Below are 27,440 nucleotides of genomic sequence, written 5' to 3' on the forward strand. Positions count from 1 at the left end.
ATTATGCTGGGGAAAAATAAACAGAAGGGTCTTAAAGTACTGAGAATAAACGCAGGCATATGCCAACACTATTTACAGGAGGACCTCATGCCACCTTACATAAGCATTTCACAACACTAGTCAACAGAGGGGCATGAATAGGCCAAGGAAGAAATGGCTGGATAATATGATTCTGATGCGAGTAAACCTAAATGTTATGATTTACTACTCTAGTCCCTTATCTTGAAGTAAATTCATGCATGCTCAATGTCAATATCACAAAAGTCAGTATACAGATCTAACATCTAAAAACACTATATAGAGCTGCAGGATATTTATTTTCATTAACTATGTGCAATGAATGAGAACTCATATGCCAGCCAAGGAACTTGGTAGTCATATTTCTGATGACCTAACATTTGATCTTCAATAGTCCAGCTGGGTTGGAAAGGTTGTAGTGCATAACACCAACTTATCATCACTGTTGGAAGCTTAATAGACATTCTAGCCTAAGAGAGACTCTCCAGCAGACAGTGAAGGAACTTTTACTGCAACTGTGTAGGAATACCTAAGAGTATGCAGGGAAGAGGGCAGATACCTGCATAACTAAACACCTTACTTTCCTTGCAGAAAGAAATACACTTTTTAGTGTTAGGAAGACATGTACAAAGAAATTCACTACTACTGAATCTTATCTGGAGACAACTAAATACTCTGTCAGGTTCATGCTGGTGAAGAGGATAAACCCTAGAACACAGCATAGAAATATAAACGAAAAATGATAACCCACACTCTGACTGAGATTTTACTTTGCATCTTAAAATTTCAAATGACCATATCACATTTTTGCCCAATACCAAGCATTGCTGAAGTCTTTAGTTGTTACTACTATCCAAAACAACAAATAAACACTACTAACAGTATTAATAACTGAAACTATGGTGCTAGACTAAAAGGACTTCAGTAAAATGGTCAGAGATTATCTCAAATGAACATTTGGGTTGCTACCCTTTACAAACACCCCACACTTTTACTTCCATCAGGCAGACAGACAAAAACACAGACACACACAAACAACCTTGTGCTACACCACAGGCATGTATTTTTTTAATTGTCTTTTGGTAGTGAAACTGACTACTAATATTTCTAAGATAAGCATACTATCCCTAAACCTGAATGCAAAAGAACCATCTTTCAAAGAAATAACAAAACTATTTTCGAAAAGATCTGCAGCTAATACTTTATTTACATTAAACCAGTAACACAAAGAAAGAAAACAACAATGACATTCAAGATCATTTATGTAAAAAGAATTATGTATTTTTAAACTAATCAGATTATATCAACTTATTTTAAACAATTCACTAAGTATGAAGTTAAGGATGACAAAACAATTGCCAATAATAATAATAATAATGACTGTAATATACAAAATTAAAAAGTAACAACTGAAATCTGGAAATGAAAATGAAACTGTTTGCACAAAAAATACAATTTAAAATAATCTGAAGGAAAGAAAACTCTGACCAAATCTGTGTGTGTGTGTGTGTGTGTGTGTGTGTGTGTGTGTGTGTGTGTGTGTGTATATATATATATATATATATATATATATATATATATATATGTATATATAAATGTATATGTGTGTATATATATATATATATATATATATATATATATATATATATATATATATATATGTGTATATGTGTATATATATATATATATATATATATTTATTTATATCTGGTTAAAAAAGAAAAGCATAGTTCCTTTATTTATTTGTTTTAAAGAAAAAGGTACTGATGCCTTTTCAAGTAGAATTCCAAGTGTTCTCCCTTATGGTTTAACACAATCAGTTACATTACAGAGCAGGATATTTTTCCTTGTGAAGCACTGCCATCCATCTTTTCAGCTTCCAAAATTATTCTTTTAAAAACTTCAACTGCAGTCTGTAAACAAATAAAGAAAAACACATTATAATAAATATACATAATCCTTGTAATTACTTCTGTCCTGTTCCATCCTTCCCACATATCTACTTTCCTGATGGAGCCAAGAGCCCCTCACTTCTACAACACCATCCTCCACAAATGACAACATGACAGAATAGGAACTGCAACTAAATCTCAGATATCACAACAGAGTAATATTCAAAAGAGAGAAATGTGTCAAAATACCTGATATACTAAATTAAAATAGGTACCCCTTTGCTTCAAAATAGAGTAACATTCAAAAGCAATGTGTCAAATATACCTGATATACTAAGTTAAATTAAGAACCCCTTTGCTTTTAAACTGAACTAGTTCAAAATTTACAAAAAAAGCTTTAAAAAGTGAATGCTCAAACTAGAACAAGTGAAAAGACAGAGTGGTTATAAATACTCACCTTGGCACATCTCTTGTTTTTATACGAAAAACAAAAGGGACTTTCAGAAATAATGAACTGAACCTCATAGTACCATTCTAGTCCATACTAGGAATAATGGCACATAACCTATACAATCACAGTTGCCAGAATGTTTTTTCAGACTTTCAAGCCCAACAAAGCCCTTTAAAGGAACTTGGTAACTGTAGTAGGCGAATAAATGCAACTACAACAAAAATACCATTCACCCATTAACAACTGTGAAAAAGTAACCTACAGAAAGAAAGAAATACACTTTTTCACAGAGAACAAGGGAGGACGGTAATAACTTTACTGTTAGAATAAATGTATTTAAAAACAAATGCTGGTCACTGTAACACTACATTATAACATATGGACAGATTTCCCAGTGGTCCTATAATACCAACAAGGATGAGAGCTACAGGGTTCCCTTAAACATTGACATGCCAAAACCCATCATATCCCTGGAGTGTAAATCCAACTTGCATTACTTTTTGAAGGTATAAACAGCCATGCTACATCTAAAACAAACGTATCCAAGTGATTGCTCATAGGCTGAATCTAGTCCAATGGCAGCTCAAAGGCTAAATGTAGTCCAAAAGTCATTTTTAACTGGTTTATCATCTGACTTCTAAGCATTTTATTATTTTTCAAAACATGTATCTTTCAAAGTAACAGTCTTTCCCCTTTTATGCCCAGAAGCAAATAGCCAATCACCCACCATGGCATAGTTCTGTTCTATCTTGCGATTGCTTTCAGCCAATGCAAAGAAATAATATTCTTATGTGTATTTGAGAACAGTTACCTTCCAGTCTTTCCCATGCTCACTCTCATTAGTATTGTCATAAGCTAGCTAATTTGGTGGAAGGGTACCAAAATGTCACTGCCTGCTCTAACAAGTGACAGCAAAAACAGACAGCTAATGGACTGAGAATTTTTTTTTTTTTCAAACTGGTACGAAGGAATGAATTTATTACACAATGAAAGCATTGTTGTCTCTGAGTGAAATTTAAAAGGCACTTCAAGGCTGCTCACCCAAAACGTAGAAATGAATTTATCACTGATTTGTAATGCTTGCCACTGCCAACTCCGTACTACAATCAGGTAAGGTCTATTTATAGCCTGACCCTGCAACTAAGCACGAGAATGCTACATTAACATTGCTCTGATTTTCGTGGATATTAATGATACCAAAGAATTTACTGATGCAGAGAATGGTAAAGCAGTATGCTACAAGCCAGAGAAGTGGTTGTTACGCACAGGAAAAAGCAGAAACAACATTAGCGTCTTTAAAGAAAACTCACAACCTGAAACCTTAACCACCAGAGAGGAGAAGTTCTTGTAATGGATTTTTTTGAGACTCCTTTGGATGGACTGAAAATAACAGAGGCAATTTGACTTGATGTAGATGAGTCAATCAATAACAGCAATGAAATTGGATTGTAACTTTATGCGCATATTTCTGAGACTTTTAGATGGTTTGTGCTTTCATGAGGAATTGATGGGATTAATTCCTTTGGAATGGCATGCACAACAGGTGAAATAAGTTTGCAACAGACTGTTTTATTTTTCAAGGAAACTGAAGTGGATGTGGAATGAGATAACATGCTAGTAACACACAGCACATCTCCAATGGCAAGTAGTGTATGGAAGTCCTGTCTGTTTGCCTGACCACTGCTGCACCACAAATGAGATGATCTCTACACTGTCTTATGTACCACAACATGCTGTGCACCAAATAGCAAAGAGACGAAATATGCAACAGGCTGTTATGTCAGTTATAAACTGCATTCATTCAAAGTCTACTGTTGTTGTGTCTTTCGGCTTTCCCCGGTAAGGGGTCGCCACAGCGGAACTCCGGTCCGCTAATGATTGGCAGTAGATTTTTACGTGCAGAGTTGCCAGCTCTGATGCACGACCTCCAATGAAGGTATGCCCATTCACGCAGGTCTCCACACAGAAGATGCTCTAGCTGAGAATCGAACAGGATGTCATACTGTGAGGTGACAACGCTACCGCAGCACCACCACCGCATTATTCAACTTCTACTGTGCAGTGCTGCAAATTACCATCAGATATATGCAGAGTATATAAACACAGTCATTCACAATTATGTTATGTGGCTGAGTAAAGGCAAGGTGTTGAAAAGATTCTGAGAGTTTAAGAAGCATAGTAATGTTTCTCCACAACTGTGAGCATAAAACACTTCTATCCCTGAAGATGAATGATGACTCTGGAGCAGAAGCATATTCCTGAGTGATGCGTTCCATCATCTGAACAAATATGACGTGGAGACACAAGGCTGGGGGAAAATGTTGCAGAGTTTGGAAAATTATATCAATTTTAGGAAAAAGAAAACAGTTTTCCACTATTTTAATCCCTGTCAAAATGTTCAACTTCCACATATTACACACCTTTATTAGTGCTTCAGTTGTAAAAATAACTGGAATGACAACAGAATTTCTTTAGAACAATTGAAGGATTTCTTTAGAACTGAAGGTAACTTTTACCACTCAATCAAGAACTCTCTCTGTTTATGTTGTGGAGTTAACAGTCCAAAGCAGATAAGCATCACTAGAACTACAACTCAAACATCCAGTTGTCAGATGAACAGACAGTCAATGCAGTTGGACCAAGGAAATTAACAGAGGATTATACACACAAGAAGGCAAGTAGAATTCTTCCTGACAATGTTAATTCAACAAAGAAGTCTTTATTCTCACACAAATGGCATAAAAAACTCCTCATTTTTAATCCCTGTCCAATCAGGGTCTCACAGCAAGGTTTCCATATCTCTCTGACAACTTATGAGCACATCTTTGCTGCTGCAGCAAAATTCAAGAAGTATCACTTTTTCATTACAGGTAACTGATACGTAACTTGTCAACTTGAATGCATGGAAATAAATGATACTCCAACTTTTCCTAAAAAGTCTTGACATGGTGCCTGCAGTATAAACATATATTGGCATCTATGGCTTACCTTCAAAATGTCGTGGCTGCAGTGTGCGACACCAGATATTTGAAAGTCAGTTTGCACAGATTTGTATGAGCGAAAAAAAATATGCAGAATTCACAACAGCAAATGGTAGTGTGCGTTCACTGTTGTGAATTAGGCATTTTCAGTGGAGATTGCACCATAGTGGGGTTCGGGAAATGTACACTTACTATAGTCCAATCTTGGAGTTTGTTGCATGGCACCGGATATCGAGGTAAGGTTGAAAAATACCAACAATTCGATTTCGAATTGTTGACATTTTTACTTTCATTATATTTATTGGCAGCTATCATAAATTTTTATAATGTTTTTCAAGTATGTCATTACTCACAAAAAACATTTTCGAAAATATGATGGTAAACCTATATATATATATATATATATATATATATATATATATATATATATATATATATAAATAATACATAGTGCAAACCAGTACAATAAAACATTTTAAAGATGATTTAAGCTGTTTGTTGTAACTTTATGTTTGTGTGAAAGTCCATAGAAGCTGAAGTTTAAAATATATAAAAAAAGAGGTTATGCACTCACCACAATGTTCCATGTTTGTAGTCCATCTCACCCTTCATTCTTACATATGGGTTCAGAGCCGATCCTCTGCTCCAACTTGGCTGATTACAAAGCTCAAAGTCTCTCAGTTGGCTCATGGCAAGGTAGGTATCCCATAGTGCACTAGTAAGAATCGCCAGATCTTGTTTGCTGCTGTTTATAAAGTGGTAGAAGGTATTTAAACAAGGAAAAACAAAGATGAAAGATCTCCAACCCTAGGGAAGATAGACACTATCTTGTCTCAGGATCCTCCAAAGATACATGGACAGGTGGTAGGTGGGAGGGTTCGTAAGAATGAAGGATGAGATGGACTACAAACATTGAACATTATGGTAAGTACATAACTTCTTTATGTTCTGTAGTCCTATCTCACCTTCATTCTTACATATGGGACAGCGTCCCTAGCACATTTTTCTCAGGTGGCTCACGGGAATATACTCCTAAGAACCGTGGAACCAAAGGAGGCTCTGCCCCTGGAGGCCAAATCCAATTTGTAATGAGTAATGAAAGCATGAGGGATAGCCCATGTTGCTGCTGCACATATACTGTCCATTGGAATTCTGGCTTGAAAAGCAGGAGATGTGGATACAGATCTAGTAGAATGAGCTTTAATTTCAAATAGGAGTTCTTTGCCATTAGAAAAGTAAATAAAAGATATAATATTTGAAATCCAGTTTGATAACGTTACCTTGGAGACTGGCATACCTTTTCTCGTCTCCGAAAAAGATACAAACAATTGGTCTGATCTCCTAAACTCTTTGGTTCTATGTAGATAGAACCTTAACCGTCTGTGTACATCAAGTTGATGGAACTTATATTCCGCTTTGTTTGAATGATTAGGAAAAAAAGACTGGCAGTTCAATAGTTTGATTCATATTAGATTGAGAACTAACCTTGAGGATGAAGGACGGATTTGTACGAAGGGAAACTGTCTCTATGAAAAATCAAGTAAGGAGGTTTGACTGAAAGTGCTTGCAGCTCTGACACTCTTCTGGTGGATGTAATGGCTACTAGAAAAATCGTCTTCCTTATAAGGAACTTTAAATCACAAGTATGTGAAGGTTCAAAAGGCGGAGAGGTAAGTTTAGAAAGAACAAAATTTAGATCCTGGGGAGATACAGGTTCTTGAAAAGGAGGTCTTAGCAAGGAAGTGCCTTTTAAAAATGATTTACACAATCTGTGAGCCATCAGATTAGGTACATGTTGTCCTAAATGAAAAGTGGAGATAGCTGCTAATTGAACTTTGATTGTAGCAGTAGCTGATCCCTGATGAAAAAGTTTGGTTAGAAATTCCAACACTAAGGGAATGGAGGCTGTGTATGGGTCTATGTTTTTAGCTCGTGCCCAGAGAGAAAATATTTTCCATTTGCTAGCGTACAATTTTCTCATAGAAGGCTTGTGAGAAGACATCAGGATATGCACGGGAGAAATCATGAAGCCTGACAAGGGATGTTCCATGACTTTATGATTCAAAGACCACTCATGAGGCATCAAGATTGCCCTGCTGAGCTTGTTGGCTATCACATTGGTTGCCCCTGGGATATGCGTTGCAACTAGAAAGAGTTGGGAAGATATCGCCCACTGCCAAACACGAACAGCCTCTTGACATAGTGGGTAGGATCTGGTTCCCTCTTGTTTGTTTATATACCATACCACTGACATATTGTCTGACTGGATTGCTATTGCCCCTAGAGGAAGAAAGTCATGAAGTGCTTGCAATGCTAGTAGCGCTGCTCTCATCTCTAGGACACTGATATGCAAGTGAACCTCGTGTTCCTGCCATGTGCCTTGGATTGTTCTTCCTAGATAATGCAACCTCCCACCCTATCTGGGAGGCATCCGTGGTCACAGTAGCAACGGGTTGGTGAGGCAAGAATGGAGTCCCTATTGTTAGATGATTGGACTGGATCCAGCAACGAAGGTCCTTTTTGCAAGATTCTGTTATTAAAATGGGATGAGACAGAGGCAGTTATTGAAGAGACCACTGGGAAAAGAGTAGCCATTGTAGAATTCTCATATGTAGTCTGGCTAGCGGAACTGGAGTTCTAGTAGAGGCCATGGTTCCTAGAACTTTGAGCACTGTCTTCGCTTTGACTTTGTGTTGGGGAAGCAGGCTGTATATCTGTTGTCTTATATTTTGTATTCTGTCTGAAGGAAGGTGAGCCATCATTGCGACTGTATCTATCTCTGCACCTATAAAAGTCATATATTGAGAGGGTGACAAGGCAGACTTTTCCCAATTTATAGTAATCCCTAGCTGAGGGCAGACTCAGATGGTTGAATCCCTGGCTTGTAAAAGTAGGTGCCTGGTGGTGGCAGTCAGGAGCCAGTCGTCCAGGTGTGGAAACACTTGGAATCCAAGACGTCTCAAGTGAGCCGTTACTACCACCATGCATTTGGTGAACACCCTGGGGGCTGTGGTGAGACCAAAGGGCAGAGCACAAAATTGGTAATGACTGGCTCCCAGCTGGAAGTGTAAATGACTCCTTGATGCTCTGTACATTTTTATGTGGTAGTACGCATCCTGGAGATCTATGGAGCACATCCAATTGTCTTTCCCTAACAGAGGGAGTATAGACTGCAGTGTTACCATTCGGAACTTGGACTTCTTTACTGATTCGTTTAACTTGCTGAGGTCCAAGATGGGCCTCCAGTCCCCTGTTCATTTTGGCACTAAAAAGAATCTGGAGTAAGTTCTGAATTCTATCTGGTCTGTGGGGATGAGTTGGATGACTCTCTTTTGAAGTAACTTTTGGACTTCTATACTTGCTTGATCCCTGTGATTGAGTGGAACATCTGGGATTTTCTTGGTGGGATGAGGTGGAAAAGAGAAGGGTATGGAGTATCCTCTGGAAATTATTCTTTGTATCCACTTGTCTTGTGTGATGTCGTGCCAGGCTTCTGGATACAAAGATAAGTGACCCCTGACTGGCTCCAGAGAAGCGCATTCGGGCCCCACTTCAGGAACGCTGATAGGGACGTCCACGAGAGGAATCATGGCCACACTGGTTTTGCGGACCCCCCCCCCCACCGTGCCTCTAGGGTGACATCTACCATTATTTCCTCCTCTGCCTCTGGAGAAGGAATCACCTTGTGCATCTGGGAAAAATCTCTGAGATTTCTTAAACCACATTTTCCCACCTCTCTGACCTTTAGGGTATGGTCTAGAAGTGACGGAAAAACTTACTCCCACGGCAGAGAGAGTTTTTCCTTCCTGCTCGCATCTGGTGAGTGTGTCTTTCATCTTTGTCCCAAACAGAGAGGAACCGTCACAGGGGGTGTTGGTAAATGTAGATTTGAAGGGCTCCTCAAAATTACATAAGCGCATCCAGGAGTGTCTCCTAAGGGAAACTCCTGAACCCGCTGCCCTGCTTGCTCCATCTGCTGCATAAGATATCAGCCTCATGGAGGAGTTAACAATGGAGTTTAAGGTAGAGAACTGAGCAGTAATCTTCTCATGGGCTCCTTCAGTTAAAGTACCTTGGAGAGTATCTCCTAGCTCCTTTAGGAGATCTCTTTGAAGCCAAGTGAAATGGGTGAGGTAATTCAGCGATCTGAGTGTAAAAGCTGCTGAAGAGAAGATACGCTTCCCGTATCTGTCCATCGTTCGAGACTCCTTGTTCGGTGCGTGGACAGATGAGGAAGTTTCCGCTAGTTCCTTCTTTGTGGCTGCTGCCACCACCATCACATCTACAGGCACACCTTTAGTCAAAAACACTTTCTCTGGGGGCTGAAAGAAATTTGTTGGGCCTTCTGGGGACTGGTTCCACAGCATCAGGGGTTTCCCACACCTTTCGACTAACTAACAGCTCATCGAAAGGTGGTGACACCCAAGAGGCTGAAGGTTGAGACCCAAAAGTCTTCAGGTACACTGACTCCTCATCAAAAGGGGTGACAGTGGGCCAGCTGCCTCTCTGTTTCAGGATCTCTAGGATATCTACGAAGGAGATATCATCAGAGGATGACTTGGGGACCCTTCTGACTCCTCGAGGTCAGTGTCAGAGGTGATGGACTCATCAGGGCATTCTACATGCTTACTCTTGCAAGTTCCCTTCCGAGGAGGCTCCTCAGAAGGGTATTCTGGGAAGGTCTCGGAAGACTGGGGTTCACCCAATGGGGGCTCCTGAGGTTGAGGGTCTCTGCTGTCAAGAGAGAGATGGTGCTGAGACAGAGGTCAGAGCTTCAGGGGGAAGAGCATTGGCACCCTTGAGTGCAGCTGAAGACCTAGACAGCACGCTCATCTTGAATGCGGATCTCTCCGACTCAGACGACACCCCCAGTTCCGAGGAAGCGGAAATAGCCCTCGGCTCCAAGGTGATCGGCTCTGAGATAGACAGTCAAAACGAGCAAACAAACTTGTAAAAAATGTGTAGAAACAGGCAACCTTATATCCAGATAGTCAATACTAACCACAGGAAACAAAATCCAAGTTTCTTCTTTAACGTAAAAGTTTTTTATTTTTCAAAAAGACAACGGACCCCTGTCACAGCTTCCTCAGAAGAAGACAAGTAAAACAGCTGAGATGATCTGTTAAATACTCACTAAACAGGAAGTGACAGGTAATTGCATATCCTGCACAGAACTAACTTGAAAAATTTAATTACTAAAATCTATTATACATAATAATAAAAACACCTTTAAGTTACTAGTCAGTATTAAATAAAAAGGAAGAGCACATAAAAAATTTAAACAAAATGCTCTTAACCCATGCATTTATACTGTTATGTTATGAAAATTATAGGGATTATGAGAAGTATAAAATGTACTCACAAATATATATGTAGGAACTACCTAAAGTAGCTCTTTAACTTAAGAATACATGAAATGTTACAATTCTCGTTGAGACCTTCTGGCTTAAATGCATCTAAATTCAGTTGCCAAGTTAGCTCGACACATTCAAGGATTGTCTGAAATGGGCCTCCCCTATTTGTTGAAGGTACTTGATCTATACCCATAAAGCTAAAGGAGTGGTCCGGGTTACTGTTAACATGTTTTGCCAAGGCATTCTCTAAAAGAGGTTTTTTTATAGCATATAGGTGCTGATATACTCTCTCTTTTAGTTTGCGATTGGTTTTTCCTATATAGAAGGAAGGACAGGAATTGCACAAGGCAATGTATACAACTGATTTTGATTCACAAGAAATCCTCTGTTTAATATTGTACTTTTTATTCCTAACTATAAAGGAATTACCTGTCCTCATCACTTTACACATGTTGCAGCATCCACATTTAAATGAACCACTAGAGCTCGTAATACTATGATCTTTAGAAGTATGTTGTAGTAATTCTTTCAAGTTACTACTTCTCCTATAAATAACATATAACTTGTCACTCAAATTGGCAGAATTAATAACTAGTGGCCAGTTTTTTAAAATAATGGACCAAATTCCTGTTGAATTCAAGTTAAATTGAGTTATGAAGCTCAAAGAAAAATTTCTCTGCTGGTTTAATAAGGAATTTTGATGCACTAATTCATTGTCAGTGGTAGACGCACCAAAATTACGTTGGTCAAGTAGTGGTTTATACAAGCCTTTTATCCTTTTAGTATCAACTTCATTAATAAGGCCGTCTAAGAGGGAAACAGGGTATCCACGGTTTAAAAACATCCCTTTCAAAAACTGGCACTCAGCTTTAAAGTCACTGGCACATCCTACCTGCACGTACCAGCTGGCCTTTAACTATAGATTTTTTCTGCCTAGGTGGGTGTATAGTGCAGGAAGGAGTTGCAATTGTTTTCTAAAAATGCTAGAAAGGAAAATTCCTTCGTCTAATTCCTTAGTTAGTCTCACATCAAGGTAATCTGTTTCTAGTGTTGAAAACCTATAAATAAATTTTAACCATTCTGTAGTACTATTTAAAAAGTCTACAAAATGTTTTGCTTCAGCTTCATTCCCTTTAAAAAGGATGAATATATCATCCAAAAACCTAGTGTAGTATTTTATCTTTTGCATTATAGGTTCATTGGATAGTATAAAAAGTTTTTCCCAAAAGGCTACGAACAAGTTAGCCACGCTGGCTCCACAAGGGGAACCCATGGCTATTCCACATTTTTGTAGGTAAAATTTGTGTTCAAATACAAAAAAGTTTGATGATAGTACTATACTCAACAGTTCTGTAACAACATCAATCTCCACTTGTGGTGCACCTAAATCTTTAAGAAGCAGTTGAATCCATTCAACTGCCTCATTGTGAGGAATAGATGTGTATAAGTCAATGACATCAACAGTCAAAAAGTTACACTCAAAGTTAAACTTGGTACTGTTGATGTCACGTAGAAAAGACCAAGAGTCTTTACAAATAGTAGGTATTTTCTTCACATATTTCAGTAAAATACCATCTATCACCTTTGAACAAGGGTAGGTCATGGAAGACCTACCATCTATTAATGCCCCCATGGGGGGATTTTTTTGGTCTTTGTGTATCTTGGGTATTCCGAACATTACAGGCAACTTTGGCTGAATAATATCAATAAAATTGTATGTCTCCATATCAATTTTGCCTGCTAAAAAATGATCACGGAAATACCCACGAATACGCCCTTGAACTACATTAATCTAATTAAGGGAAGAAGCAACATAGGCATCAGAGACTAGTACTTGCATCATTTTTTCTTTGTATTGGACGTCGTCGAAGACTACCAAACCACCTCCTTTGTCTGGTTTCAAAAACCTGACACTTAAAGAACCCAGGTTTTTTAACCATTCACGTTGTGCAAGTGAAATGTTCATCGCATTCAAACTACTGCTTGTTTTTTGTGTAGAAAAAAGATGTCTGAGATAGATGTAGGATCCGAGCTCAACTGAGTCGATGCACCAAGGTAGGCTCGGAACCAAAGAAGTTCAGGTCCGAGCGTCCCTGTTGGGGCCGACTGGTGAGCTTCAGCTCCTAGACACCAAGGATGGCACCGAAGGTGTCGGGAGTGGAACTCAGCTCCGAGACAGACAGTAGGGGTGCTGGAACCAACGGTTCCACAACAAGCGGCACCAATAGCTCTGCCTCCGAAAGATCGACATGGCTTGGAGGAGGAACAAAAGCAGGTAATATGGCCTTAGATGGCTCCAGAACCGAATGGGTTGGAGCCGGCAACAAATTTGCTAGCACCAACTACTTCAAAAAAAGTACTATTCTCTCTACATCCTCTTCAGAAAGACTCTTGGAGGATCTGGAAAACAAGGTAGGTGATCGAAAACTTTGAAAAATCAGAGATCTGAGTGCTGGGGACACCAGTAATAAATCTCTAGACTGGCTCTGAGGTAAGAGTTCAGTAGTCTGCTCCAAAAAACTTGGTGCCAAGACTGGAGTGTCAATGTCAATAACCTCGACCGGCTCAGAAGGCAGAGGAGCCGAAGAGATAGGTTTGTCCAGTTTGGTATTTTTTTGTGGAGGTCCAGATAAAAAACAGTTGGTGTGGGAGACTGTCTTTTGACCGACTTGACTTTCTTTTTTTTTAGTACAGGGAGACCTGGAATGAGGTGATGGAGAGCTGGCTAAATCCTCCTCAAAGGAAGGTTTAAGGAGACCTTTCAAGATCAATTTGTTCTTCCTTTCCTGGAGAACCCGAGAACTAAAGGAGTGGCAAATGAACATGTCTCCTGAAGATGTATGGCTCCCAGGCAATAAACACAGTCAGTCAGGGACATTTTTTGAGAACATTTAAGACACTTTTTAAAACCCAAAGGTTTATGATCTTTTGATTCTTTAGACATATTGTCACAAACAATCACAAGAGATATACGTAGAGATAAACAGGAGGAGAGGACAATGTCCTCTAACTTAAACGGGCCTAGCCCTGCTGAGGAAAAAACACACTAGAGGGAAGGCAATAGAGGCCTAGGTCCTCTAACTTAAACGGGCCTAGCCCTAAATATAAGAGTAAGCGACAGTCAACAATTTGCAACAACAATCACAATAAATTCAACAAACACACTAACTAAATTAGTACTAGATAACAAGTGTTAAGCTATTAATTTTAAACTACTACTATAGTCAAACAAAGGCTAGAATAGGTCCCAACTAAAACAGAGACCTACGCCCAAGAGAAAAAATTTAGCAAAATCTAGCACACAGAAGAAGGGATACCACTAAGAAAGAAAAAGGGCCTGTGGAAGTGAAGGCCAACAAGTTTGCAACAACAATTGCAATAATTAAAAAAAAAAAAAAAAAAAAAAAAAACACGTTAACTAATTTACTGCTAGATAACAACAGTTAAGCTATTTATACTAAACTGCTATTATAATCAAAAAATGATCACTACAGAACCTGAATGAAGAAATTCTGACTTAGCCACGGCCAAGAAAGAGAGCACTTCTGAACTCGTAGATGCAGGAAACGAGATCTGGGGATTCTTACTAGTGCACTATGGGATACCTACCTTGCCACGAGCCAATGGAGAGACTTCCAGCTTTGTAATCAATCGAGTCGGAGCTGAAGATTGGCTCCGAACCCATATGCAAGAATGAAGGCAAGATAGGACTATAGAACATGCCGAGTTTGAGAAGGGAACCATGTTTGTTGTTGTTTGTCTTTTCGGCTTTTCCCGGTTAGGGGTCGCCACAGTGGAACTCCGGTCCGCTAATGATTGGCAGTAGATTTTTTTTTTTTTAATGGTGCCGAGTTGCCAGCCCGACGCCCAACCTTCAGCGAAGGCATGCCCATTCACGCATGTCTTTCAGAGGCCACTCGATCGCGGGGAGGACATGCAGACTCCACACAGAAGGCACTCCAGCCATGAATCGAACAGGAGAACCTCTTGCTGTGAGGCAACAACGCTACCACTGCACCATCGCGGCTTATATTTGTTCAAAAGTAAATGAATAAATAACAGGCACATTTCTGAAACATCCCACTGATGTAGCTGCTGCCCAAGTGGAATGTGTTGTCTGAACACATTATTTGTCATAGCTAAAGACGATGCTCTGTGTCAACCCTTTAGAAAGATTCTGTCTATGATTAGTTGACTTTGATTACCTTTATTTGTAAGATACCAAAATAGGATCAATCTTTCTGAAATCATTAGTACTTCATGTATAGAATCCCAGGAGACTATGAGCATTCCAAAAGATGCAGGTGGTGCTCACCTTCATAGGTTCATAAGTGTGTACTAGGCCAATGGCCCTGGGGCCTTTACAAGCCTAGCCATAGGATTACCCTGGCATCGTGCCAGCCGACCTTAGTTCCCAGTGCCTCTGTTGAGTAGAGCCACTGGAGTTATCCCCAAAGTAAATTTTCTACTTCCAATCCACTCATCAAGATTTCTCTTGAAGAGGGTCAGCGAGGTGCTCTGCCTGACATGTATGGGAAGTCTATTCCATAGCATGGGCAGTCTCTGGGTTATGAACCTGTTTCTCCAGTACGTTCTGTTGATTGCAGTAATGAGATTGAGGTCTCTGCAGCATGTGTTGCGGAGGGACTGGGATTTCTTTCGATGTAGCATTTCTAACATAGCTGGGTCATACATGGCTTTGTAAGTCAAGCAGAGATCGCCTCTAAGTAGGCGATATGAGACAGAGAATAGTTGGAGTTTTTTGAGTCTGTCCACATAGGACAAGTGTTTAAGTCCTAGGATCCTCTTTGTGAGGTACTTTTGCTGCCTCTCCAGTTGCTGCAGGTATCTCATGAGGTACATGCCAAATGGGGCATTGTACTTGATGATTGGCCTAATGAGGGAAGAGTAGAGGGAGACAATGACCTATTTCTTCCTGGATGCAAAACCCTTAGTAATGAGATGTGCCACATAGGATGACTTTCTGACCACAGTGGCAATGTGGTGATCAAAAGAGAGGTTGCTGTCAACTTGTGTTCCGAGACCTCTTATAACACCTTCTGCGTTCAGTGGACTATCATCAATGTGGTAATTCATGGGAACCGGGTTTTTCCCAAAAGGGATAATGACACATTTTTTGGCATTGAGCTTAAGGCCATGGTTCTGACACCAGTCGTTAGTCTCAGTGAGGTCATTCTATAGGATGTCAACATCACGTGGGGAGTTAATAATAACGCCCAACTTGCAATCGTCTGCGAACTTAGTCAGCCAGAGTCCCTTTGTGCTGGCCTGGACTTCAGAGAAGTAGACACCAAACAGGAGAGGACAAAGGACTGAACCCTGTGGGATTCTACTCATGACTGGTCAGCAGTCTGACTTGGAGTCAGCTACTTTCAGACTGTGGGTTCCATCTGTGAGCCAGTTTGCAACCCACCTAGTGATATAAGGGTTGATGCCTAGCTTAGTGAGTTTTTCTATGATTCCTGAGTGGGGAATGGTATCAAAGGTCTTGGCCAGATCGAGGTAGGCTGTATGAACCATGTTGCCTTCATCCACAGCTCTGGTGACTGACTCAAAGAAGTCAATCAAGTTCAGCAGGCATGATCTACCCTTCACAAAATCAAACTGTGTGGGATCCAGAGTTTGGAGATTCCCTATATCCTTGTTTATTAGGTCCATGATGATGTGTTTTATAGCTTTGCATATCAGACTCAACAGGCTAATGGGGCGATAGTTCCAAGGGTCTGTAGTCGGCTCCTCCTTTGTGGAGAGGGATGACTGTAGCAGTGCAACATTCGGTAGGGACAAAGCCTGAGGTGAGGCTGTGATTGAACAGGGCACACAGATGAGGTGCCAGTTCACTCTGTAGTTCATGTAGAACACAGCCAGGGATATCGTCAGGTCCCATAGAAGCTGTATTCTTAGCCTTGGACAGTGCTGTTTTAAAGTGTGCAACAGTAATACTGGTTGCCTGGCAATCTACTGGTATTGTGATACTGGTATTGTGATTGGTCCTTTGAGGGGGACAGAGGGGTAAAGTTGGCACTGAATCTGTTGGCCAGTATATTGGCAATATCTGTTGGTTTGGTATAGGAGGTACCTTGTGCAGTAGATCAGAGCAAATCTGGGTATTGCCGTGAAGATTCTTTACATAACCATAGAAGGCCTTTTGGTTGTCTTTACTGTCTGCTGCAATTCTGTTTTCATAGCTAGCTTTAGAGGATTTGATGAGGGATCTCAACTTTTTGTTGAGGCTGATAAGGGAATTTTTCCAGTCTTGGGACTTCACCTTATTCCGCATCAGTTTCCTCCTTCTGTTGTAGAGTTTGATTACAGCAGGGGACCACCAGATTGGCTTCCTTTTTTTGGAGGAGAGCGCCTTGGTTTTATTGTGTATGGCAAGATCCATGTATTTGTGTACGAGTTCGTACAGTGCATTGGTGTATGACTCAGCAGTCATGCAACTATTCTCCATTTGCATGGGTGCCATGAAGTTAGCCACCTCTGTTTTTACGAGCCCAAAGTTAGCTTTGGAGAAATTTTTCTTGGTGGTCACCTTTTCACGGGGGGGTGGGGGGGGGGAGGGATGTGGATTTCCAAGGTGATTAAGTTTGTGGTCGGATCTAACTAAGGAGGAGCTGAGTATTGGTGTAGAGCAACGGTTGCCCATGTTAGTAATGGTCAAGGATGTTGCTACCTCTAGTGGGGGTAAGAATGAGCTGGTCCAGGGCATTGGAATTACTGAACTCCAGGAAACATTGGGCAAGTGTATTGGTAAAGGAGTAGTTTGCCCAGTTAATGGAGGGGTAGTTGAAGTTGCCTAGTATGAGAATGTTAGGTTGGACCCGAATATTCTCCAGGGTGCTTAGGAATGTGGAGTGTGAGTCTTGGGACATGGTTGGGGACCTATAGCAGGCTATGACCTGAATCGCTGTCTTACCCAGCGTACCTGAAGTATCTCTGATGCGTTATGTTGGACTACCAGTCTGGAAGTGTGCGCATCCTTTATGAATACGGAAACACCACTGCCTTTGGAGCTTCGGTTCAAGTTCTGGGGCTGAAAGGTGTGGAAAGAGTTATAGCCTGGTAGTGTAGTGGTGCTTCCTGCTGCCTTGAACCACGTCTCTGTTACAGCACAAATGTCAATGTTCTCCATTTTAAGGAGTGCTTTGAGCGAGTGCATTTTGAGATTTAGACTTCTAGCTTTGAGCAGCATGACCCTCAGACTGCATTTGTTTGTAGTTGATATGGTGGTAGTTTGGACTTTGGAACACCGCCTAAAAAAGGCAGTATAGGGGTGGCAAGAGCCATGGCCAGTATCCGAAAGCCCAGGGGTGACAGCTGCAGGCCATCTCTGGCAAAGCATTGAGGTCTGTCAATCATGTCATCTCAGGCAGATAGATACTGGATCCCTTAGATTGACACCCGAAACTTAGCCAATTGTTGAAATCAATCATTTTCTGCTTGTACTGTGGTATCATTCTGGATGTTGGTAGGATGCTGCTCAGGGCTAGGGTCATACCCGCCTAGGTTACATAATCCGGGAGATCCTCCATGTCTCTTTTCATGCACCCCAGGGAGGTACTTCTCAGGTCATTCACACCCACATGTACAATAACTGAGTCATATTTGAACCTGTTGTTGAGGGACCCGAGTGCGTGCGTTACGTGGCTGATCCTGGCACCTGACAGGCAGCTGACTGTTACATTCTCCTTATTCAACCTAGTGAGTGGGACATCAGTATGCCTCACTATTGAGTCACCTATGACTAGTGTGTTGGGCATGCTGTTTTGCCTTAGGGGCTTTGGTTGAGTGACACACTGTTTAGGAGAGTTATGCATCTCGTGATTAGTGTTGTGTTGTGGTGGTCAAGTGGGTTTCTACCTTAGAGGTCTCTGCTGTTTGGGTAGATTTTTATTGACAGCTTCCGAGAAAGTGGGTGTGTAGTTTGTGTTTTTATGTGAAGGCAGTGCTGGTGTGTGTTCTGGAGGGCGATGTGTTCCATGTAGTGTGGTGCAAGTGTTGACCTTCTCCTCTTGACCAGCTATTCCGGTCTGGGCTGGAGAGTGCATGGCTTCCAATCTGTATATATAAAGTGCATATCTTGCAAGTCTGAGTGTTGAGAGGTAAGAGGAGAGGATTGTCAGTGTACATGAGGCAGTTGCTACATTGCCTCAGGATGCCCAAGTTCACCAGATTAATAGGAGAATTACACGGAACTGACCTTTAGACATGCCTGGAGGGGTGGGCATTAATAATAAGTACTGGAGCTGTTTCCTTGTAGAACATTTAGTGCTGATAGCCCTTTTGTGTGCTACAATAATTGCTACAAAAAGTCTAAAGTGCTAGACTAATAAGCTAGTAAAAGTGCAGGAGAGGAGAGAACTAGCAGATCTAAGGGAAAAATCGAAGAGCAGACTTTTGCACTGCTCAGAAGCTTACAAACAGTCCTGGATACAGCAAATCGGTATCTGGAAAAGACAAGTTACAGGAAAGGTGGGAAACAAGTGCAAATGCAGGCTTTTAAACCAGAAAGTTGAAAGAAATGGAAAAACTGCCCAAACGGCCAATAAAGTACAATTTCTGGGCCAGAATCAACTCCTCTTGTGGTAGATAGGCTACCTAATGCTTATGTTGAGAGCTTGTAAAGGATATTCACAAATTAATGGACTTGTGATAAATTATTAATGAAACTACTTTTTGTACAAGGGAAGGATTTGTTTTAATGACACACTACCCTTTTCCATGGAATACCAAATAAGGTGGTTTATACATGAGAGTTTGTAACTTTGCTTTAGGTATTGTAACTGGTTTAAAAAAAGGCAAAATTACCTCTTCTAACAAAGTTAAAATCCAGATGATGAGAAATACATCTTCATGGAGGTCTTAAGTAATGAACACCTTAAGGAAGCTCTTGACCGAAGGATATGTAGCCGTCCATGGGATAACTGGAAGGTGAGCAGAGACTACACAAACATAAACCTTGACTGATTAATAACCAAAATGAGAATGAAATAAATCATTTTATGCTACAAGTCTCAGCAATGGTGATTTATATGCTTGACTTATAAGGCATTATCAGACCCAGTAATTATGGACCTACTCCACATCTGCATCTAATCATCTTCTTTTTTCGGCTGCTCCCGTTAGGGGTCGCCACAGCGGATCATCTCTTTCCATTTGTTCCTGTCCTCCCGCATCTTGCTCTGTCACACCAACCACCTGCATGTCCCCTCTCACCACATCCATAAACCTTATCTTAGGCCTTCCTCTTTTCCTGTTACCTGGCAGCTTCATCCTTAGCATCTTCTTCCCAATCTACTCTGCATTCCTCCTCAGCACATGTCCAAACCAACGTAATCTTGCATCTCTGGCTTTGTCTCCGAACCTTCCAACCTGGGCTGACCCTCTAATGTACTTATTCCTAATCCTGTCTACCCTCTTCACACCCAGTGCAAATCTTAACATCTTTAACTCTGTCACATCCAGCTCTGACTCCTGCCTTTTTGTCAGTGCCACTGTCTCCAACCCATATAACATAGCTGGTCTCACTACCCTCTTTGTAGAGCTTCCCTTTCACTCTAACTGGTACTAGTCTGTCACAAATCACACCTGACACTCTTCTCCACCCACTCCATCCTGCCTGTACTCTCTTCTTCACCTCTCTTCCACACTCACCATTACTCTGAACTGTTGATCCCAAGTACTTAAACTCATCCACCTTCGTCACCTCTACTCCCTACATCGTCACCATTCCTCTATCCTCCCTCTCATTCACACACATATATTCTGTCTTAGTCCTGCTGACCTTCATTTCTCTTCTCTAGAGCATATCTCCACCTCTCCAGGGTCTCCTCCACCTGTTCCCTACTCTCACTACAGATCACAATGTCATCTGCAAACATCATAGTCCGTGGGGACTCCTGTCTGATCTCGTCTGTCAACCTGTCCATCACCATTGCAAATAAGAAAGGGCTCAGAGCTGATCCTTGATGTAATTCCACATCCACCTTAAACACATCCGTCACTCCCACTGCAGACCTCACTGCTGTCACACTACCCTCATACATATCCTGTACCACTCTTACATACTTCTCTGACACTCCTGACTTCCTCATACAATACCACAACTTCTCTCTAGGCACCCTGTCATATGCTTTCTCTACGTCCACAAAGACACAATGCATCTCCTTGTGACCTCTGTACTTCTCCATCAACACTCTCAGAGCAAACATTGCATCTGTAGTGCTCTTTCCTGGCATGAAACCATACTGATGATCACTAATCATCACCTCCCTTCTTAACCTAGCTTCCACTACTCTTTTCCATAACTTCATGCTGTGACTGATCAATTTAATTCCTCTGTAGTTACTGCAACTCTGCACATCACCCTTATTCTTAAAAAATCGGTACCAAAACACTTTCTCCATTCCTCAGGCATCCTCTCACTTTCCAAGATTTCATTAAACAATCTAGTTAAAAACTCCACTGCCATTTCACCTAAACACCTCCATGCTTCCACAGGTATGTCATCTGGACCAAAAGCCTTGCCATTCTTCATCCTCTTCATAGCTATCCTTACTTCCTACTTGCTAATCCACTGCACTTCATGATTCACTATCCGCACATCATCCAACCTTTCTCCCTCTCATTCTCTTCATTCATCAGACCCTCAAAGTACTCTTTCCATCTGCTCAACATACTCTTATCGCTTGTGAGTAAATTTCCCTCATTATCCTTTATCACCCTTACCTGCTGCACATCTTTACTAGCCAATCGGTACAGGTCCTTTTCTCCCTCCTTAGTGTCCAACCCTTCATGCAACTATTCATACACCGTATCCTTAGGCATCACCACCTCTCTCTTTGTCATGCACCTCATCTCCTTATACTCCTGTATACTATCTTCATCTCTGACAATCCCACTTCTTCACCAACCTTTTTCTCTGTATACTCTCCTGTACTTCCTCATTCCACCACCAGGTCTCTTTGTCCTCCATCTTTCCAGATGTCACACCAAGCACGTTTCTAGCCATCTCCCTTACTAGCTCTGCTGTAGTTACCCAGTTATTCGGTAATTTTGTACTGCCACCCAGTACCTGTCTTAACTCTTCCCTGAACTCCACCTCACAATTACCCTTTTTCAATTTCCACCATTTGATCCTTGGTGCTGCCCCTCACACTCTTCCTCCTCCTCCTCTTCTTGATCACCAATATCAGCCTACAAACCACCATCCTATGCTGCCTAACTACACTTTCTCCTGCCACCACTTTACAGTCTCCAATCTCCTTCAGACTGGCCCTCCTGCTTAAGATATAATCCACCTGTGTGCATCTTCCTCCACTCTTGTATGTCACCCTATGCTCCTCCCTCTTGTTAAAATACGTATTCACCACAGCCATGTCCATCCTTTTCGCAAAATCCACTATCATCTGACCTTCTGCATTCCTTTGCTTAACACCATACCTACTCATCACTTCCTCATCCCCTCTGTTCCTTTCACCAACATGCCCATTGAAATCTGCTCAAATCACCACTCTCTCATCCTTGGGTACAGCCATCACCACTTCATCCAACTCACTCCAAAATTTTTCTTTCTCATCTATCGCACACCCAACTTGTGGAGCATATGCACTAACAACATTCATCATTACACCATCAATTTCCAGCTTCATAAAAATCACTCTATCCGACACTCTTTTCACTTCCAAAACACTCTTAGCATACTGTTTCCTTCAGGATAACCCCTACGCCATTTCTCCTCCCATCCACACCATGATAAAACAATTTTAACCTGCCTCCAATCCACCTAGCCTTGTTCACCTTCCATCTGGTCCCTTGTACACACAATATACCAACCTTCCTTCTGTCCATCATATCATCTAGCTCTCTCCCTATACCAGTCATACTGCCAACATTCAAAGTTCCGACCCTCACTACCACAATCCTAGCCTTTACCTGCCTTCGGGCATGCCTTCCCCCTCTTCTCCTTTTTCAGCCAACAGTAGCCCAATTTCCACCAGCACCCTGTTGGCCAACAGCACTAGTGGTGGTCATTGTTAACCGAGGCCTCGACCGATCCGGTAGGTATATCTGTACTGTTGTCGGCATGTTTGATATGTTAAAATTTTATGCCGGATGCCCTTCCTGACCACAACCCTCCCCATTTATCCGGGCTTGGAACTGGCACAAAGAAATGCACTGGCTTGTGCATCCCCATGCTATTACGAATTCCCAGTCCAAGGACATAAACCTCTCCTGCAACAAACAGAATGGTTTGGAGGGACAGGTACATATCTCAGAGAATACCATTAATCTGGAACAACTTCCCATCTAATTAAAACAAAGCTCATCTATGTCCCATCCTTATTCAAATGTAATTTAGACCAATGGATGGGAACCAGGAAATTTACCCCAGGACTGACCCCCTAACCTCCTAATGGAGGGAGGAGGGAGAGAGTGCTTAAATGTTCTCTTTTACAGTTGGGTCCCCTAATACACTGAAATGAGACCCTAAGAATGAATCCTTTACAAATGAAAATTAGTTAAACAGAATTATGACAAGGATAAATAAACAACTACGGGATAACACAGTTGGATGATAAACAGGTTATATGGTTAGGCTTAAAATGCCCCACCAGGGATGATAACCTAGTATTCTCTTATTAAACTAAAGAATACAGAGCTTGCATCACAGTCCACCAAATAAACCCATTCCACTTTTGTGAGTACCATTTTCCTCTATTAGGCTTTTTACAGCACTCAAAAAAATATTCAGAACTTGTAAAGAAAAGGAACTGCTATAAGTAATCAACATTTTATCCTCACCATATCTGTTGGCATAGACAAAGCCTTGAGTACAACCCAAACACCCTTAGTTCAACTCACTTCTTAGCTGACTGTTGTTAGATAATTTCAGGAAGGAGAGAAATAAAAAGGCATAAGCCTGCTCAACTCACTTCAAGGGGAGGGGCTAGATGTGTGCTCAGGTAAAACACACTCCATGGCAGAATCCCCAGTGGAGACAGGGATCACATTGGAGGAGCTGCCTCAAAACAAGGAAATCAGGGACAAGTGATCACATCATGTGGAGGCAGGACTCAGAATTGCAGACTCACTGCATGCCAGTCCTGTGGATGCCAAAGTGGCATTTGCTGCGGAGGTACAACTTTAAAGAAAAAAATGCCTCCTTGATAAAAAGAGGTTATGTACTCACCATAACATTCCATTTGAGTAGTTCTACTTCATTTGTCTTTAACCTGTGGGTCCTCGGATCCACACTGGATCTGACGCGGCCGCATTTTCCAGCTACGGCTCCGAGCTCCATGCTCCTCCCCTACCCATAATGCCCCGTCTCCCTTCTCCCTTCAGATCAAGCTTGCTGCCTAACAGTTATCAGATAGCCGACCCAATGACACCTTATCCTCTAACACAAACATTACAAAAGAACTTTAGCCGTGACAGAATCAAAGATCAAAAGAATAACTGTCTGGTACAAAGGACATGTCATATCCCAAAGGATAAGGTTAGGAGAGGAGGTGTGTGTGTGTGTGTGTGTGTGTGGGGGGGGGGGTTGAAGACAAATGAAGTAGAACTACTCAGATGGAATGTTATGGTTGGTACATAACTTCTTTATTTGAAGTAGTTTACTTCATTTGTTCTTCAACCTGTGAGACAGAGGCCCCAGCGACCTAAATTTTGGGAGGCCCTCATGGAAGGATATTCTGGAGCACTGCACAGCCAAAGGATGCTCTACTCCTAGAGACCAAACCAGTTTATAATGAGAAATAAAGGTGTCAGATGAAGCCCAAGCAGCAGCTGAAAAAATATCATCCAAAGAGACCCTAGACCAAAAGGCCACTGACATAGCCATAGATCGGGTAGAATGAGACTTCAATTTTCCTGGAAGAGACAAACCTCTATCTGAGTAAGCTCGGCCAATGCATTGTGAAATCCAGCGAGCAACAGTCACTTTGGAGACAGGTTTACCTAAGAAGGGCTTGGCATAAGACACAAAAAGCTGATCAGACTTACGGAAAGGTTTAGACCTGTGCAGATAAAACCTCAACTGCCTATGTATGTCCAGTAAATGTAATTTGTATTCCCCTTTGTTCTGATAGTTCGGAGAAATTACTGGCAAATAATCTGATTAATATTGGCCTCCGAAGCTACCTTGGGAAGGAAGGGCGGGTTAGTGCGTAGCAACACTATCTTTGTGAAGGATCATGTAAGGGACTTTGATAGAAAGAGCTTGAAGCTCCGACATCCTTCTCGCAGACGTAATGGCAACCAAGAAGGCAGTTTTCCAGGTCAAAAATAGTAGATCCACATCTGCCGCAGGCTCAAAGGGAGGACAAACCAATGCCTGCAACAACAAAGTGAGGTCCCATGGAGGAATCAGGTCCTTAACCAGGGGTCTGAGAAGAAAAGCACCTTTGAGAAAAGTTTTACAAAGTTTAAAGGAAACCAATGAAGACATGTTTACCCCAACATGAAAATTAGAAATGGCGGCTAGTTGGACTTTCACCGTTGAGGAACTAGCCCCCTGATAAAAAATACTTGCTAGAAAATTTAAAACTGCATTGAAAGGGTCCAAAGACCTCTGAATGGCCCATAGAGAAAAACATTTCCATTTACTGCGATAAACTTTTCTGGTGGACGATTTATGATCCGCCACCAGAATGGACTTGACCGCAGATGACAGACCGGGAGTCCTAAGAATCATGGGAACCAGAGCAGCCAAGCAGTGAGCTTCAGACTGTCCAGATCTGGATGAGGAATCCTCAAGGGATGTGAAAGCAGATCCAGGACCGGATTCAAGGACCATGATGGAACAACTAGATGAGACCTGAGTAAGGGAAACCAAACCTGTCGAGACCAAAATGGGGCGACGAGGATCACAGTGCTCCCCAGTCTTCGGGCTTTCTATAGAAACTTCGACATGAGGTGAAGAGGAGGATATGCATAAAGAAGCCCGGGAGGCCAAGCAAGAATCAGGGCGTCTCTGGGGGCTTCCCCAGGGGGGGTTCAGAGCAAAAAACTTACTGCATTTCATGTTGAAAGGAGATGCAAAGAGATTGCAGCAAGGATGACTCCACTCTAGGAATATCTGTTCTGTTACTGAAGGCTTCAGAGACCACTCGTAAGGCATCAGGGATAGATCTGCTCAGCTTGTCCGCTACAATGTTGGACTGTTCCGGGATGTGCGTTGCCACCAGAAAATGGTCAGTGGAGATCGCCCATTCCCACTCTTTCATGGCCTCTCAACATAAGGGATAAGATCGGGTTCCCCCTTGCTTGTTTGTATACCAGACCACTGACATACTGTCCGCCTGAATTGCAATCATTCCCAGAGGAAGATGAGCATGGAGGGCCTGCAAAGTACAGTTATGTACACTTACCATAAATGTTTGAGTGTATTCACTGTTGCAGTCATTACATTTGGGTTATCTGCTTGGCAGTAGCCCTCAGTCGGCCTGATTAGCAAAGTCCTGGGTCCTGCATCGGTTGCTGTCCCTTCTTCCATGATGTCAGGGGTATAAAACATGCAGCTGATGCCATTACATCAGTTTTTCTTGCCCCAGATGTCAGGTGCCCCCCCTAATGGGAAGCAATTATATCTATAAATATAAAGATATACCTCCAACAGAAAAGTAAATACACCAAAAAGCTTTTAGAGCATAGTAAGTGAGAGTAGAGGTACAGCCAAAGGAAGAAAACGGGGCTGGAGGGAGGGTTACCAGGACTGCAACAGTGAATGCACTCGAACATCTCCATTTATGGTAAGTATACACAACTATACTATGTTCTTTGTGTTTCACTATTGCAGGCATTACATTTGGTTAGATTCCCAAAGCTAAGGTTGCGAGGAGGAATTTAAATAGAATTAGGATCAGCTATAAGGTCCTGCAAGACTGCAGTGGCAAAACTAGCCCAGGATTTAGAGAAAATTGGCAAACGGTCATGCTTGGTGAAAGTATGTACACAACTCCAGGTAGCAGCTTCTAAGATGTCCCTAGTAGGGACTCCCCTGAGAAAGGCTGTAGAGGTGGATGCAGCCCTGGTTGAATGGGGTCTGATGCCCTATGGGATAGGTTTTCCATGGTGCTTAAAGCAGAAATGAATGCAGTGGCCTGTCCATTTTGAAATGGTTTGTTTTGAAATAGCTTTCCCCTCTCTGTCCCTGCAGCAAATGTCACCAGTAGTTGTTCAGATTTCTTTTGAGGTTTAGTCCTGTCCAAGTAGAATCTAAGCTGTCTGTGCACCTCTAGAGAGTCAGTATCCGTTCCCCTTTGTTCTGTGAGTTAGGAAAAAAGGTAGACAAATGAATGGACTGGTTAAGAGCCACACTGGATACCACCTTGGGCATAAATGAGGGATTGGTTCTGAGGGACACCCTGTCTGCATGAAAGATGATGAAAGGTTCCACTGCCATAAGGGCCTGTAATTCAGATACCCTTCTTGCAGAAGTGATTGCCAAAAGGAAAGCTGTTTTTCAGGAAAGAAATTTTAAATCTACAGTAGCAGCTGGCTCGAAGGGAGGAAGAGTGAGTTTCTCCAAGACAAAGTTAAGATCCCAGGCAGGAGTTGGAGCTTTCCTGGGTGGCCTTAGATTTTTGGCCCCTCTGAAGAGCTGTTTGAGCAGTGGGTGAGAGAAGAGGGGAGGCTCTGTGTTATAATGAGCTGAACTGGCTGAGGCATGAATTTTGATGGAGGAAAAAACAAGCCCTTATGAAGCATCTCA

General features: G+C 41.7%; 1 protein-coding gene across 1 annotated transcript in view; it reads right to left on the minus strand.

The window, feature by feature from the left end:
- Window positions 1–1,698: 1,698 nt before the first annotated feature.
- The window catches only part of RHEB (Ras homolog, mTORC1 binding), a 782,482-nt gene continuing 756,740 nt past the window's right edge, over window positions 1,699–27,440 (minus strand). Inside the window, exon 8 of the mRNA XM_044066908.1 lies at window positions 1,699–1,931. Coding sequence (XP_043922843.1) covers window positions 1,839–1,931 — 93 coding nt within the window. The 3' untranslated portion in view covers window positions 1,699–1,838. The remainder of the gene's footprint in view (window positions 1,932–27,440) is intronic.

Source organism: Protopterus annectens, chromosome 3.part1, assembly GCF_019279795.1.
Source record: "Protopterus annectens isolate FY-2018-M chromosome 3.part1, PAN1.0, whole genome shotgun sequence".
Taxonomy (NCBI): domain Eukaryota; kingdom Metazoa; phylum Chordata; order Ceratodontiformes; family Protopteridae; genus Protopterus; species Protopterus annectens.